Raw genomic sequence first — 17,749 nt, 5'->3', positions numbered from 1 at the left:
AGCCTCCTTAAAACCATTAGCAATTAGGTTAGGGATTAAGAAACTCTGCGCAAGAGCTTGTCACCAATTTTTATGGTTTACCTTATCGGTCACTAAGTCCCGTGCTACTGACCTTTAGATTAAACACATTGTTTACGTAGTCTGTTGTAAATCGTTGTACGTGGGGTTTACTTTGAGTGTGGGCTTAGCATTTGTAAAATCGTATATTACCATCGTAATATCAGCGTTTCGGACTAGCTTATGGCTTATGGTGTTACGTACTTACATGATATACGTCCGTAAAGAATGCATCCCATGAACGGTATAGTACTATTAAAAATCCGCACAGAACAGCCCAGTGAAGAATTGAAGACAAATTTTATATCAACTTAGCTGATGCATCAACATATATCTCATTTCATAGTTGAATCCAATTTACAAAAAACTTATCAACAGGTATTTATTAGCATAATAACACTGTAAGTACTGTAACCAAGTATTCACATGATGTAGCATGGTCGTATTGCCTTCCTTATGAAACGTTACACATTAGTTTCGTCTTTCAAACGGGCGTCCTGGTGCCTTCGACAATCTTCTCAATTCTCAATCCTAGACAATCGAACTATCGATATTCAAATAGATCCTTGTATTGTTTATTTTAGATCATTCCTTATGAAAGCAATAACACTTAGTTTCATCTTCTAAAGGCCCGTGTCAATGCTAACACAGATCGACTTTGATCTAAGTTGGAACATCTTTATTACCTATAATCTAACCGTTATAACCACAGTGCTTATGTTACTTATAATTGTTACTGATCTCCAGCTCTAGACACTTTAGATACTAGTTCACAAGCAACGGAATCTGTTAACGAATTAGCTATCTGACTTATAGTTATAATTATCAACGGTGACCGTGTAAATTACAAGCAATTCTGACGTAACCATTCCATTGTTTCAGGCAGTCAAGTTTTCCTCGTCGGTTATGGAGCAGCAGTCGACTTCGTTATAGAGAACATGCAACAGCCGCTAGAGAGTTCATGACGAAAACCTAAAAAAACCAGAAAAGAAAGTGATAAGTTATCTTTAAAGTTTTCGCTGACCGATAGCAAAGATATCATTCTCGCCGGTGCTTTCAGTACAGTGAGACGTGTAGTGTTAATGTGACGTGATAGTGTTATAAAAATTGCGTGTATTGTGGTCGCGGTTAGCAGCGCTGGGATGGTTGGCAGTCGTTGGCTGCCATACGCCCGGCACGGAGCTGGAATCGGTCCGGTACGGGCCCGGGGACGACCGGTTCACTAGTGACACGTTTAACGCAGGCTAACATCAATATATCGTATAAGGATGAACATGGGGGAACAGTACGTCGGAGACTTCTGAGGTAAGACGTTTAATTTAATATAACACTACATTACACTGGCTTTTCGGCGAAGGAAAATATCGTAAGGAACCTGTATACATCCGCGAAGAAATTCAAAAGGAGAATGTATTGTTAAGTTCCGGACTCGCATTGAACCAGCGTGGGACATATAGCGCAAAGCAATTCGCAAATGAGAGGAGGCCTATGCCCAGCAGTAAGACGTATAGATATAGGTTGAGTTATACTATATTACATAGGCGGTAAGTGCCTTTTTGATCGGCATGTATATTTCGCATTAGAACTTGTTAAAAAACCATCGTGGTGGAAGGATTTGCCGGTCAGGCACAAGTGTTGACCGCTGCTCAGGGTGCGCCAGAAGCTTGGGTGTATCGTAGAAACACATCAATTGGTCGTATTGCGTCTTGCGGGGAGGCTCCTTCCATGCACCCCAAGTAATAATAAGGAATTACGTACCTATAGACGAAAAAAAAACTTACTTTATAAAATATTATTTATTACCAAATTTTACAAAATTACCAAATCAAATTGTCAGTTGTCGGGTGTCAGACCGTCAACATCTCCAGCATCCTCCTGAGGATGCCTCGCAGAGAGGCGAAACACGTGTCGAGTTTTGTACTTTTGGTGGTGGGTTGTTATATTTATTTGTATTTATTTTTGGGCGGTGGGAGGGTGGGAACATTAATTGCATGTAAAAATAACGCAAGTAAGTATAACCGGGTTAGCACTGATTGACTAACAGCGTTATTTTCTCGCGGATTAGCAAAGTAATATTTGTTGCTTTAAATTACCAATCAATTATATAGTCATATCTCTGTTCATATTTAATTCGTTGTCAGATAGCAGCTGTTATTCTACTATTGTTGTTTACAAGAACCCACTGAACGAAATTGAAATATTTTGTCAAGATAAATAACTAAATTGGACTAAATACTAAACATTATTTAAATAAAAACGATAATTACTCTGTCAATTTCAGTGTCCTGCTACATAAATAATGTTTTCCTATACGTTGTATAAAACTAGTGCTAATAGCTCTATTTGGCCTCTCCAAACGTCAACCGATAATCGCATGCGATTTGCAATTGATCGATCGGAGGGGGGGGGGGGATTGATTTAGTTGCTCCTACTTAGCCAGCAATTATCTAAAATCGCGTGCCATTGATGTAACGTCTGTAGAAGCCTTATTGGAGATGTTTAGAACAGCGATTTGCATTTGAATTTGTACTTTGTATTGTTTGTTCAGTTTGGTACGGTTGTTGTTTTTAACGCGTATTTGTTATGCAAACATACATTTTGAGTTGGGTCTATGTTATTTTAGTACGCCTGTCCTCAAATGTAGGTTATTTGATGTTTCGTTTCTGTTGGACTTGATCGCTATCATATCCAAAGGCAAAGTTGTTTTTTTTTTTTTTTTTTTTTTTTTTTCATTTATTAAGGAGCTTTTTCGATTGATCGAATATGTCGCCCCGTTTAAAAAAAGACTTAATTAACAGAGTTAATATGTATAATAAACTTAATCACACTTGTCTGTCCTTAAGACCACACTTAACAATATTTAATATTTTTCCGACCACCTCGGACATAGGATTCGACAGGTAAGTATTGCACAATCCAATGGAACTGTCATTAAAAAGACGTCGCCTGGGTACCATCATTTCGGGCACATTCCATTAAAATATGATACGCATCTCGATGCGATTGCATAAGGTGCATATTCTGAGTTGACTTTACGCATAAGGTACGCGAACTTATTCAATGGAATGTGTCCGGATCGTAATCTTAGCAGTAAAACGAGATCCTGCCTACATAACTTACTATTATCATCCACGGAGAATTCAATGGGTGGGGCTGTATAGTCTTAAACCAATGCCTTTATCCTGGGACCTCTGGTCAAAATATTCCTTCCAAAGTTCGCGACATCTTGATTTAACTAAATGTAAGCAATCACTATACGCAGGTAGTAGATCATATTCGATAACCGTCGCTGCACGCCTGTTTTGCTAATGAATCTGCAATCTCATTACCATAAATACCTACATGCGAAGGGATCCATTGAAGAATGATAGTTTTTGACATAGATCGTAATTCTAAAATCATTCTTATTATTGTGTAGGCTATCGGTGCTACCTCGGAAAGGTCGAGGTGCATCGAGCCAGGTGTTGCATGCACTTTTGGAATCGGTAAAAATTACAAATTTATTCGAATTGATGGATTTTGCGTAAGATAGGGCTTCAGAGATAGCAATTAGTTCGGCGTACATTATAGACGTATTACAGTTGATTTTTAGTTTTAAAGTATAGCTATTCGTTTCATCAAAAAAAGCAGCTCCAATATTTTTGCAATCTTCTTTCGATCCATCAGTAAATATTTATAAAATGAAGAGTATTTTGCCATTACCGTCGCTGCAAATCACATTTATTCCTAACCTGTCGTAAGTTCTTTTAGCCTTTTTAAACTCGTCGATAAAGTAAATAACGCCACTTAAATCTATGAAATGGATCCAGGTATCAAATATGACATTTCTAATTGTCCGACTGGAGTAGATAGGTGTGTCTTTTAACTGATTGTGTGATGTAACGAGTAACGGTAGTTTTTTTTCCCGCCCAGTATCTGCTATTTGTATTACTTGCATTTCATTTATGGTTGTAGTAATAGGTATGCTTTTAAATGATCTCATTTTTAAATTATATTTCCCTGATAAGTAGTGTCTGCGGAACTCAAGGGGCGGTAGGTGTAATTCAACTTCCATAACAATGGATCGGAGTTGTTTTAAATAAATCCTCCTATCACTCTCATGACTTGATTTTGTACCCTGTCTAGTTTTAAAAGGTTATTTTTACAACTGCTGTCGTATAAGAAACAAGCATAGTCAATACGACTTCTTATTATGGAAATATACAAACGTCTTAGATGCTTGGGGTGCACTCCCCACCCCGCACCTGCTAGAACTTTGAATAAATTTAAATGTCTATTCAATTTTTGGTGCAACTCGTTAATATGCTTGCCCCACCGTAATGAGCGATCAAGCCAGAGACCAAGGTATTTGACAGCGCTAACTACCTCTAACCGCGTATTATTTATTGAAAAATCATAACAATGGTGCCTAATGGGTTTCGACCAGAATTAAACAAACATAATTTACTTTTTTCGGAGGAAACTTCCAGACCAAGATTGCATAATATAGCTGTAAAGGTATTAACTGCCGCTTGTAATCTACCTACGGAATCTTGTAAGCAAGGCCCGCTGGTAAACAACACAAAATCATCGGCGTACTGTGAAATATAGACATTATTTATGTGTTTACAAATATCAATTGTGGCAACATTAAATAACAACGGAGAGAGTGGATCACCTTGACCTAGGCCTTGGCAACAACTTCTCTGTACACTTGAATTTTCCAGTCTAATATTTAAGTTTCTATATGTTAAGAAATTCCACAGGTAATTGCATATGGACCTACCTACATCGAGTCTATCCAATATCATTAGCAGTTTTCCAATGTTGACATTGGTTATAGGCATTGTTTATGTCAATAAAACAACCTAAGGATACTTGTTTACGCGCGAAAACCTGCTTGTATTAATGTTACTGAGAAAACTTAGGTTATCTAACATGACCTAGACTTCCTAAAACCTATAGTATAATCAGAAAGTGAGTTCCCTCTTCTCAAGAAACCATTCCAGGCGTTTGTTTATTATCGAATGAAAAACTTTGCATACACATGACATAAGCGCTATAGGTCTTAGAGAGGTTACACAGTCTGAATCGCGCCCCGGCTTAGGAATCGGAACAATAAGTATATCGCGCCACTGTCGCGGGACAAATCCGCTAGCTAAAAACCTATTGTATAATAATTGTAGGCATATCCTTACCTACCGGTGGAAGATAACGCAACATTGAGAAGGAAATGTCATCGCAGGCCGGGGGCCGTGTCAGATAGCTTATACTTTTTTCAATTTCCTGAATGGTAATTGGGGCAATTAATACGTTATTATTAGAAGAAAAAGCTGGTTTTTCATAACAAACAAAATCAGGCGTCAGATTATTAAGCAGCGAGATTGAGCGCTCATTATCAACACATTTGTACTGACATTTAATTCCTTTAATCCATTTCATTCTTTTCCACATTCGCCAGATGATGACGCATTATCGATGGACGTACAGAAGTCATGGAATGATTTATACCTAGCTTGCCTAATGAGCCTCTGTGCCGCGGCAATTTTGTTTTTTAAGCCTATGAAGTTATTAGGAGTGGGGATTTTTTCTAAATAAACTTAGTGCCAATCTACGCTCCGCTACGGCCTTAGACAGCGACACGCTCCAGTACGGTTTAGGTATAAACTTGCTACTAGGATTCTGGCTTATTTTAACAATAGGATATGCAAGTCGGGCCGCTTTATTTATCTCGCATAAAAACAAATCATACGCACCTTGGTAGTCATCCGGGATGGATAGTTAGCAAGTGATATTTCTAAGGAACGCTGTATACGAGGGCCAGTCGGCTTTTTTAAAAATTACGTTTTATAATGGTTTTTAGGTTCGATTTGCATTTCGTAGTCATGTGTATTATCAAATGATCGCTGCCAAGGGGACTCATTACTGACTTTCCAGCTAAAATTAATTGCTATGGTCGGTCGAGGCCAGAGATATATCGGGAGCAGAATTGTCTAAGCGAACCATTAACAAGTTGAACCCTAGTTGGAGAAACCGTCATTTAAGGTTATTAAGTCATGACTAAGTAAGGAATCGAATATTTGTCTGCCACGATTATCAATTTTATGCGACCAAGTGTTATAGTGGCCGTTGAAGTCTCCTAGCAACAGAGTTTGTTTATCACATAAGGAAAATAACTGATCCCAGTCTCTTTGGTTTGTTTGAATTGAAGATGGACAATATATCGATACAATGTATTTGATTGGGGCGCAATTATATAATTTGACGCGGAGTATCTCGATACCCGAGTTAGATATATCAGAGGGAAGTACTTGCGATTTAACAGATTTATGAGTCAAAATTGCCACTCCACCGTAGCCGTCTGTCCTATCCTTACGAAATACATTGTAGTCACTTACTCTTAGCTCCAAGTCTCGATCACACCAGGTCTCACTCAACGCGGCGACATGTACTTTCTCGCGAGATAGTAATTGCTCGAATGATGCACGTTTATTCATCAGGCTTTGACAGTTCCATTGGATTATATTTAAGTGTATTTTACTACTCATCACACGCAAATAATTGACTTAAGACAGGCAAGTCAAAAAAGTAACTTACTCAAGTAATTAACTAACAACTTAATACCCTTTTTAATAACAGAAATAAATTTATCTACCATAGACTTGCCACAAACGTTCTTTAACATCTCCATAACTTTTTCAAGCGTAAAAAATCTCAGTGTCGGTCTCTTTTTCTTCGCTCGATTTTCTCCTATCTTCATTATTTCTCCTCTTGCCCTTCTTCGTTTCCGAATTATTATACTTGTCCGAACACGAGTCAACATCTATATCCATGCAACTGCCATCTGACTCGTCAGTTTGATTTTCGTATGATATAGGCTTGCCTTTTATAGATTTTTTCTTTTTCGGCTTAGCTGACCCACTTTTTTCCGCTGACGGCTTTTGCTTGTCACATGGAGGGGTTGGCTTGGTAGCTGCTACTGCTACAAATGACTGAGACACTGGGGACGTTAACGTATCTTGGCTTTGTTCTAGGTTTTCCTCAATAGGGCCAATTCTAGGAAAGGAAATATCTGTTCGGGAAAGCTCAAATCCAGGAGTCCTCTTCAGATTGTGGTATAAGGCTTTCTGGAACATATAAAGTCGTTGCTTTGCGATAGGTAACGTTGAAATCTGCCATTATGCCCCTTATTTTCCTCTCTTTTAGATAGGCTGGACACTTTTTACTTAACGCTAAGTGATCGCCGTTGCCAGTTCACACACACAAACTTAGTGATCTCGCAGTTGATATGGTTTTTTGTACATTTTGGGCACACAGACTTGGTTCTAGGGCACATTCTCCTCACGTGGCCAAACTTCCAGCAGTTCGAACACTGCGAAACAGGAAAGACGTATGGTGTAACCATCAAGCGCATGCCAAACACAAGGACATAAGCTGGTAGAGAGGATCCCCTGAATCCTAACCTCACGCATTCACTGTTTACCCACTTGCCATCCTCCGTCCGACGGGTTAGACGCTTCGCATATAGTAACTCGGCACAGCCATCTATACTTTCTAAAATCTCCTTCTCAGATAATTCCATATCTACCTTCCTGATTACTCCATATGATGCGGCCACTTCGGTAGTTCGTAAAATATTCCATGCCTTTTCCTTAATAGCCTGGCAACTGATAAGTTTTTCTAAAGCACTCTCTGTCCCGAACTGAACGTATATTTTATGCGGATTAATATATTTTATTTCTAAGATGTCCGTTATATTGTTTTGGTGCATCAACCGCGCGAACGCAAATTGTTTAGGTAGGTCTACCGTGGCTGTAATGTATGCTTCAGGTTTGCTCTCATTCATCCCTTCAGGTCTGTTTACAGTAGCATTATTCTCTGACTATTTCTTCCTCTTCCCTCTTTTATTTTTTTCCGTCTCGTCCTACCAAGGGACCAGACTCCTCATCATCTTCTTCACGACCTCTCTTTGAACTCGCTGTGCTGCACTCCATGCTTCGTCCGGTAGCGGCACATCTCTAGGTGGAATTGACATGTCATTTTGTTTTTCTACGTTATTCCTTGATCGCCGGCTCGATACTTCCCATCTTCAGCTTCACTCAAATCTGAACCCTCCCCCATAGTCCCTAAGGTGCAAATTTATATGCACCTTCTTGTTTACAAGCGAATGCTTTAATGCCGACCGGTTAAAAGATAAGAGTATTTTAAACAATAGACGCGGCTACGTGTTTACTACTCGCTAGCTGCAGTCGGAATGCAAGTTGTTTTGAGAGCTCGGTTGTCGCCATAAATCTAGAATTGCTGATTTTATTTTATACATGTGGCCGGTAGATGAGATTGACCTATGTGTTAACTTGAATGTCCAGTTTGGGGACTGGTGGTTTACAATCGAAGTTTTAATTTTTAATAATAATAATAAGCAAGGGCGTCAAAGCAAGTATACTAAAATGGCGTTATTCATAAACGCGTGTCAACTCTAACAAGCCCTTGATAACCGTTTGTCCTTATCTGTCATATTGGCATTTGTCATACACAAAATTTAACAAAGATTTGCTGTTATTTGAATTGCAAAGTTTATGAAATACGTTTGAAAATGCATTTTTTCATCAGACCCGTGTGAAATATCTCACATAGCACAAAACAAACTTAACAATGCAGGTACAAGCGTCGCTCCTGTTAAACATTTCTCGATATTTCTGTACGTGGCTGGTTTAATTCCGAGGTTTTCCACGTGCATTTGATAACTTAGTAGTATTGCAAAGGGCATTAATACTCGCCTATATGTAGGTCAGTTACAAAATCGTCCTTAGTGAAAGGCAGTTAGAACGTTACATGCGTTAATATCTTGCTAAGGTGTTTTAGGCAATAAATTCATTACAACATCATCATATCAGCCCTTTATCGTCCACTGCTGAGCATAGGCCTCCCGTCCCGGTCCTGAGCTATTATATCATACCCGGTTTGATGGATGAAGACGGTTTGACGGAAAAGGTGCGACGACAAGTAAAACTTACTATGAGTCGATATACGTAAGACAGTCTTTTTATGCAGACCCCACTATGTCCCACTGCTGACCTCTTTTTAACCGCCTTCAAGATTTCAAAGAAGGAGGTTATCAATTCGGATGTATGTTTTTTTTTAATGTTTGTTACTCCATAACTCCGTCATTTCTAAACCGATTTTGAAAATTATTTTTTTGTTTAAATTTATATATATATACAGATTGGTCCCGTTCTGATAAAGCTTAGTTCTGATGATGGGATCCATGAGGAATTGAGGGAACTCTTCAAATGTAAAAGGCATACATATAGTGATTTTTGTATTTTCTTTAACAAATTAAGCATTTACATTTAAAATAGTGACATTTGATGAAGTGGAACTGCTGATGATGATCAGAAAGGAACTCTTCAACGACGCATAGTACACGTTTGGCGAATTGTCCTATTCGCTGTGTTTGTTAAGTAAATTAGATTTTCAAGACAAATTTTTGTAAAGTTCGAGTTCTGACGATGGGGTCCATGAGGAATCGCGGGAACTCCTCAAATGTTAAAGATCTTAGTATTTTCATCAACAGATCAAGTAGTTGGGTCATTTGTAGAAATGTCATTTAATGAAGTGGAACTGCTGATGATGAACAGAACGGAACTCTTCAACGATTCATAGTTCACGTTTGGCAATTTGTTATCTTTGCAAGTTTGTCAAGCAGTTCGGTTTTCAAGGCACATTTTTATATTTCTATCCTATTTAGTTTTTTTAAATTATTATCTGGTGCTTTATTTCGTGCATGGTGTGAAATAATTTATCTTCAATACAGTCGAATACCCTATTGCGGGTATCTGACCAGTCAACCATAGGGTAAATCTGAAATGTGTCAAGGTGGTTGCAGTGACAAAAAAATATGTTACTTCCTTTTCTACATAATTAGGCGTAGGATGCTGTCTTTTTAATTTCATTATAGCAATAATATTTAATTAGCAATTTCAAGAAATTTATGATTCGTAATTATGTTTGGAAATCCTTACGCAATCCTTTTATTTTTCACCAAAGCACGTGAGCCTGACGTGCTTAATCGACTACTCTACCGTAACGCAAAACTATAAAACAAGTGGACGTAAATGATGTCGAATAATTAATTTCCAAGTCTTATCGACATAGCAACAAAGTTACAAGTTACGAGTGGTCAGTTCCATTCGGAAACTAAACTAAAACCCGTCTAAGCTCTGGCAAGCAACTGTGTGGTAGCGCCACTTTAATGGATCACTCACGATAGAACGATCCGGTCACGGGCCGAGGCGTCTGACACTTCTTTTTCTATAGAAAGCACCACGTGATCACCGATCACCCGTCATAGAAAATGAAGTGTCGAATGCCTCGGCCCGGAATCGGACCGTTCTAGCGTGAGTCATCCTTAAACGTCAAATTCCGAATAATGTGACGTTCATAGTGAGTGGGTCACACTTTGTCCCTGACAAGTCGGTGCGAAGTTAGCTGAGACTAGGGTTGCCATACGTCAGGATTTCCCCTGAAATGTCAGGATTTCTGGTCTTTTATCATGATTGTGGGGGCCTTCGTGAGTGTCAAGGTATTTTAGTAACCTAAACTAACCACTAGAAGCTAGCTAAAAGTTTGAAGTTGGGTAGAGAAATGGGAAGGAACTCATCATATATCGTCTAGAAATTGCATTTAAATGCTATGTTGAGGCTTGTGGATTGGATAACGGCTGGGATGCTAGTGTGTCAAAATGGGAAGTTAGCGTCTCATTATCAAATTTCATTTTTTTCGCGTAAATAAGTAGAATTATGAAAAAAAAAACTACCTAGAACTATAGAACTGTTAGGGATGCTATTAGAATTAGAATTCGCAAAAAAACTTGAGATGCTAGTACTTGATATGCTAGGTTCACAGACACAAGGTTATGCTACACCAACGTATTGTAGCGAGTTATGGGGCTACGACCTACAACCCGCGAAAGGTTATGGAATAAGGGACTTAATGCGCGTATTTTTGAAGAAATGACCGACCAAGAAATGTCAATTTTTAGGATGATGTCCGAACTTTTGTTAGGATATTAATTTTTTCATATGGCAACCCTAGTTGAGACGGATTCTAGCTAGACACACGAAAAAGCCCTGCGACACTTCTGAACGTATTCGAGCCTTTTTCTACCCCTGTAACTTTGTTCTCGATACAAAAAGCGACTTGATTTTGTATTGAATTATCTGCTTTAATATCCAATAAGCCGGATAAAAGTTCAATCCTGTCGTTTATTTATCCATTCCAGTGCTTGATATTTAAATAAATCTAATAACGGTTTTGCGAAAGTCAGGTATTTAATATGAAAAGCCGCTAGATACGATTAATCTTCTTTACCTCACACTTGCTCGTAAACGGTGTTATTGTATGCCAGTATACTGAGAAGGAATTGACTATATTATGCCCACTTTTTTTTAATTTCATTAAGCCCGTCGGCATATTAAGCAAGTAGGTATAAGTGTTTTATTTTTAAAATACTGACGTTTATAATTTTTGTTTATATTTATAAATATTTAATTTGATTAATTTAATAGCAGTTTCAAATATTTTTACATAATTTTCAATTTGTGTGCGCCACGGGCGGTACAAGAACTACAAACTCGAGTTAATTTAAAATTAACACTTCTTCGTAAATTTTTGTTTACCGCCCTTAAATCACAATTAACTATTAATTAAAAGCGTCAATAAGGCGGAGTCAATCAATTACCTATCGTAATGTACTATAAACACGTAAACATACTTAATTAAATTAATTTTCCACTTCTAGTTAGTTTAAAGTTGCATTCGGGAAGTGAACGGAAGGCGGGGCGCGTCTAATCGGTGCTATAATAGAACGTAAAACAGCTCTTAAAATAGAATTCAGTTACACCATAAGAGTTAATTAGGTTACGGAAGGTGTGTGGGTAATACTTGTATTGCTGTAATCGGTGTTCAGAGCCCCTAGTGTAAATTTATTCGATTTCGTGACGTGACGTACGCGTTTGCGTTAAGTCTCATTTAGTATGGGATTTAGAAACAGCGCGCCAAGCGGAAACGTTTTGGAAACTCAAAATGGGGTACTGAAGTAGTTTTTTTTCGATATAGGTATATAATAATCTACTTATCATATTTCTGACAAAAAATCTTCGAAAATATGATAGCTAGACTCCGACTATACGCTAATGCAATGAACCCACGTATCGGTATGAAGCGTGAATTTTGTATCTCGGTGGAGGTAATCCGCCTAGACCGGACAGGCGGACATACGGCGCCGCTGCACCGCGCGGAACGGCGGAGGCGCGTCATCGTGTGTCCGGTTTGGCCGAATTAGCTTATTGTGATACAAAATTTCACGCACTTCATGCAGTAGGCATTTTCTTACTAAGCTACTTACTTACTCACTGCTGTGGCGCAACGACTCGAAGTGGATCTTGGCACCGACCGCCATGCCGCTCTGACGACACAATACAATCGACGATACAATCGACGGCGCCGAGTTCGCTAAGGTCTTTTTGCACTACGTCTGTCCAGCGGTATCTAGGGCGTCCAGACGGTCTTCGGCCATTTGGAACTCTAAAGTATGCCCTCCAGACTACGCGATCTTCATCCATCCGGACTACGAGTCTGTGGCGGCTTTCGTTTCTCTAATGATGTTAGGCTCAGACACCAGATCTTCAATCTCCAGTTTTCAGCTATAGGTAGTAGGTACATATTTACTGTAAGGAATCTGTGTGTTCACATTGAGAACTTCGGGGACACAATAGTAGTAACATTCCATTCACTATGACGAGTGACTTCTATTTCTATTTATGCAGTTCTCGAATGATTAGATAAGGTAGCTAAAATAATCCTGTACCCCTAGTGTAAATTTAGTCTATAGCGAAACGTGACGTACGCGTTTGCATTAAGTCTCATTTTGTATGGGTTTTTGAACAGCGCGCCAAGCGGGACGTTTTGGAAAGTCAAAAATCTCATACAAAATGACACTTAACGCAAACGCGTACGTCACGTTTCGCTGTCGAAAATATTTACACTAGGGGTACTGGTCGCTAGGCGTTAAGGCGCCTTTTCCTACGCCGCAAATATTCATAGAATTTTCACGCTTTTACATGTTTTCCGTGTCAACGAACTTCAAGGTTAGTTTTAGACGAACTTTTGTTTTATTCGCCCTTAAAATATGCGAAAATAAACCTTGTTATTATTATTCACGGCGCTGTTCCATTGTATTCAAATATTGGTTGGTTCAATATTAGTTAACAGCATTTTCATGATTTAAGAGACGTTGTTAGTTATTGACCAAGAATCTTGAATAAAAAACTGCAAACATGCAAACGTGTTATTGAAGTGTTTGTTTGTGCTGTCTATATAGTTCCTGTCATCCACGATAACGCGCAGATTTGACAAATCTAACCTAATATCATGACATATTACCAATATCCTACATACATAACCAGCTAGACTTACATCACAGACAACTGCACAAGAAGTACTGGGATGAAATTGACACATGCAGGTAGACCAAGGATATTTAACCGGAACTGAACTACAAGCTCACCAAAATACTACTGAAAATACCTAGACACCAACTGCGTAAAATAGTAGGATTAATAACAGTACACAACAAACTAAACAAACATTTACACTATATGGGAAAAACAGACAGCCCCATGTGCAAAGCGTGCATGGAGGAAGAGGAAACAACAAAACACACTCTTCTAGACTGCAAACAGGTAGCAGGTATACAGGAGCAAATACCTAGGGACTCCGTGCACACTAAAGGAGGCAGTTAGCAACCTGAAAACATTGCTAGGCTTCGTGGAGGAGCTGGGGTGGTTCTGGTTAGAGTAGCGCTACCTCGTTTCACGCAAAATAAGCACAATGGTTTTCGATTTGCGAAAAATGCCCAGAAGCACTAACTAACTAACATGACATTTCGAGTCAAGGCACGCGTCGTCGTGTATGACACGATCTATAGTTATTTAACTATAACTATACCAAATGTGGAACTAGGACTTATTCGGATTAGTCCAGATTCGCGATATTTTCCAACTCCAATTCGAGCATTATAGAACCAACCCAATTTCCAACCCAAGACCCAAGTCCATATTTTACTCTTCTCATACATTTCGTGCAAATCTACATATACATTTATAAGTACGTAATTATAAATATCAAGTACAATGCCACATTCGTGAACAGGAGGCCAATTCAGACAAGTACGAGCAAAATACACGCGCGAATGGTAAGTAAATTACATCATTTATTTAGATATCATTTCGTCAGGTGAACTCAAACTCACAATCAGCTACAGGCTTCGTCACAAAATAGCGGTAAAATCTGCAACTTACTCTAAAAGTATATATTAAAAAACGCTACAAATAAAAAATATCCTCTAACTCGCCGCCAGCAGACAATGTGCCGAGCAGGCTGGCCGCATTTCGCCGTTGAAGGGCGATGCTAATTCTTTGGGCAAAATACTGACCAGTAGGGCTAAGATGGTCGGCTCTTTATCATTTATGGTGATGCATGGTGATGCATGTCACTTTCTAACAAGTATGTTAGTGCGAAAAGTGACTGGCATAGTGACAGGCGATAAAAATGAAACCATGCTGCCACCACAGCCCTTTGGTCACCATCACCAATCACATATCATTTTGATGTCGGAGTATACGTTTGAACTGACCTCCAGAAGTAACTTCCTAGACGAATATGAAGTTGTATGCTGTTTTGTGTTACGATTCCGGTTTTTACAACAATTAGTGTTGTATCGCATACACTTGTCGAATCGTAAACAGTCGTTATCGTCGTCTATTGTTCCACTTTTAATAATTTTATTGTGTTTATGCGTGCTAAGCTGCCTACACACTCACGTTTAATTTTGAATTAACAGTTTACTTCTTTTTAATATGTCATATACCGAAGGTAATATCTGACCAACGAAATTAATCTTTTTCTATTAGATATAATTTACGTAATAGTACTGAAATAGATGTGTGAGTTTTACGACAAATTGTATCACTTTATTGTTAGTATTATTAGTGTCAGTGTGCCAGTAGCGTCTTATTGAGTATCGGATCAGTGGTATTTTTAACTTGAGAAAAACACGAATATTTTATTAGTGTTATATTCGGGAAGGGCGCGAGTGAAACAACCGATGGCTATAGACACACTGGTTTATTACATGTAGTAATGGAAGCGGGGTGGTGCGCTCACGCACACATACATAACAATTAGTCTCATTTACTTTTACAAACCTTATAAACTCTTTTTGCCGTCATTTTTAACCCCCGACGCAAGAAAGTGTTATACGTTTGACGCCAATGTCTGTCTGTGGCATCGTAACCCTCAAACAAAGCGAGTTTCCTTGCGGTGGTTCTTAGCTATATTTGATAAAAAACTATCCAGCAGTTTGAAGAGTATTAGCGTCGGGGGTTTTTAATTTTGTTATTTAATAGATATATAATGTAATAATACTATTATTTTAAAACAAATAATAACAATTTTATTTCACCGAAAGAAACATCGTACAATACATCATACTCGCACTTCTAGTCAAAGCAGAACACCCAGCTTCTGTTTCCAAAATAGAAAAAACAGAGGGCCTACCGCGAACATCGTATCATATATAGAAGCTGATAATGAAATTTTGATTTAAGATATTCGCGGTAAGTCAGGCAGGCACTCTGAGAATCCGAAGGCTTATTATTTCGTCTTTTATGCGTTTGTGGCTTTTCAAAGTCAGATGGCAATGTGAATGCATCTTACACGTCTGCCAGTCCGACCGTGACTCATCCATGTCATCAACATTGCAACAATGCTTGCACGTTCAATGCATGCTGCAAGTGCATAGTTAGTGCACAAGGCCCTATCTTATTAGTACACCATTGTACTCACCTGTATGGAAGATACAATTAAATGCGACTGGGTAACTTAAGTCCACGCTAGCGATCATACGATTCTAGGATATTTTATGGCGTTACGTTACATTAACGTCTGTCAAATGTAACAAGCCATTGACAATTCTTTGTGTCATTTCGACTTTTACGTTTGTCAGAAACAGACAAAATTTAACCGAGGTTTTATACACGGTTTTTCAAAGTCCGTTAATTAAAATAAGTAACTTTCTCACAGAAACTGGTATTCTAATTAACCCCATTTTGGAGATGATCAATGATTTACTTTTATCTATAAGGCCCCTACGAGCGTGTACACTTCCATTAGGGCCTGTTTACATATTGATTAGTGTTTAGTATGAGTTTAATACATTTGCTACTAAACGCAAGTACTATCTCGGATGTTCGGTATTCGAGAGTTTGGTGGATTTAAATATAATGTCCGTGTCAAACTGTGCTAGTATTATATTAAAACGTTTGACTATTATGAAATTATGACGTATAAATAACACTTGGACAGTCTCTAACAAAAAAAAAAGATGCTGGCTATATCTCTTAAGAGTAAATTAAGTATATAGGCTATATCTAATGTCACCTGTAGGGTCAGGTTTTTATAAATGCAATGACATTTCGAGCCATTAAGGATTAGTTGTGTAACACCCTCCCGATTGCAACTTCATAAAAGCTTATTACATCATCTGTACCGGATCAATGACATCAAGGTCGCCGCTTTAAATCCTTACACCCATAGGCGCATGGCACACTGCATCCGATTCGCACAACGCTATGCGCGTATTATACCGACATCCTGCTCGCACGTCGTAGCGACGGATCGGATGCAGTGTACTATGTGCCAGTCTACTTTATATGTTGCCTGGCAAAAGCTTGACATTCTTTAAGTTGGTAGGTAGGATCTTAGTGTAAGGCCTGAGTGGAGGCTCGAAGCGGAGCGTTCACTTCTTTCGTGACCACGTCTTTTATTGATTACTATAGTAGTAACCTAATGGTAAGTGTAGGTACACACTTGTCCATAAATCTGCAAGCACTTTGGTTTTGTAAAAGGACCTAAGCCAGCACGATAAAATGGAAAACAACACTTATCATTATACGTTAAAGGTAGCTTACGCCTTGTTACAATGTGTACTAAGGTCCCTTTTCGCAGAAACCGACACAAATAGGGCTCGTGGCGTTGATCTGATTGTCAGCGTTGCATGATATAATGAATGATGGCCATGTTTTGATCCGGTCTGTTTGTTACATGAACTAAGCGAGTTGACATGCAATTTGCAATTGACATTTGCACGCCGCACATGGGCCGTATTCGAGACGTTTTATTGAAGCTTGTAATATGACAGATTGGTTGACATGTATACTAAATTTTTGTACAACTTCATTTGTCCAAGATTTAGTGCACTTTATAATAGAAATTAGTCGATATTGACAAAATCGCCATCTCACAAAGTCATTTTAAATTAATCGTCTGTTACACCGGGAAGTCGGGATTTTGAAGTTATTCAATAAGTAATCTTACAGGATTGGAATCAAATAAATGCATAAAAATGCTTCCACGACCGATATGTACCTAACCTTTAAACACGAACTTGACAGAGTAATACTCATACGGCCATGCAGTTATGGTACGGGTTGGAACCCAGCAACGCCGCGTCATGTCGCTGTGTTACAATTTCGACCCCGACTCCGTTGGTTCCGAGTGAGACAGGCAATACAGGCCTCGTAGCCAACGTGCCAATCGTTAACGCTCCGTAGCGTATCGTATTCATGTCTCTTTATCACTCTTCCGTATTAGT

The 17,749-nt window shown here is 38.7% G+C and overlaps 1 protein-coding gene across 2 annotated transcripts in view; it reads left to right on the top strand.

Moving 5' to 3' along the window:
* The first annotated feature begins 928 nt into the window (after positions 1–928).
* Positions 929–17,749, top strand: part of LOC133525077 (E3 ubiquitin-protein ligase goliath-like) — a 70,819-nt gene continuing 53,998 nt past the window's right edge. Inside the window, exon 1 of one of the 2 annotated variants that reach the window (XM_061861309.1) lies at positions 929–1,362. Coding sequence is in view for 1 of the 2 variants with exons in the window: in XM_061861308.1 (XP_061717292.1) it covers positions 14,288–14,290 (3 nt within the window). In the remaining variant the exon portion in view is untranslated. Of the gene's footprint in view, positions 1,363–13,954; positions 14,291–17,749 lie in introns of those variants that run through there. The other variant, XM_061861308.1, reaches the window with a different exon arrangement.

This window comes from Cydia pomonella, chromosome 14, assembly GCF_033807575.1.
Source record: "Cydia pomonella isolate Wapato2018A chromosome 14, ilCydPomo1, whole genome shotgun sequence".
NCBI classification, from domain to species: Eukaryota; Metazoa; Arthropoda; class Insecta; order Lepidoptera; family Tortricidae; genus Cydia; species Cydia pomonella.
This window is presented reverse-complemented; position numbering and strand designations above follow the sequence as displayed.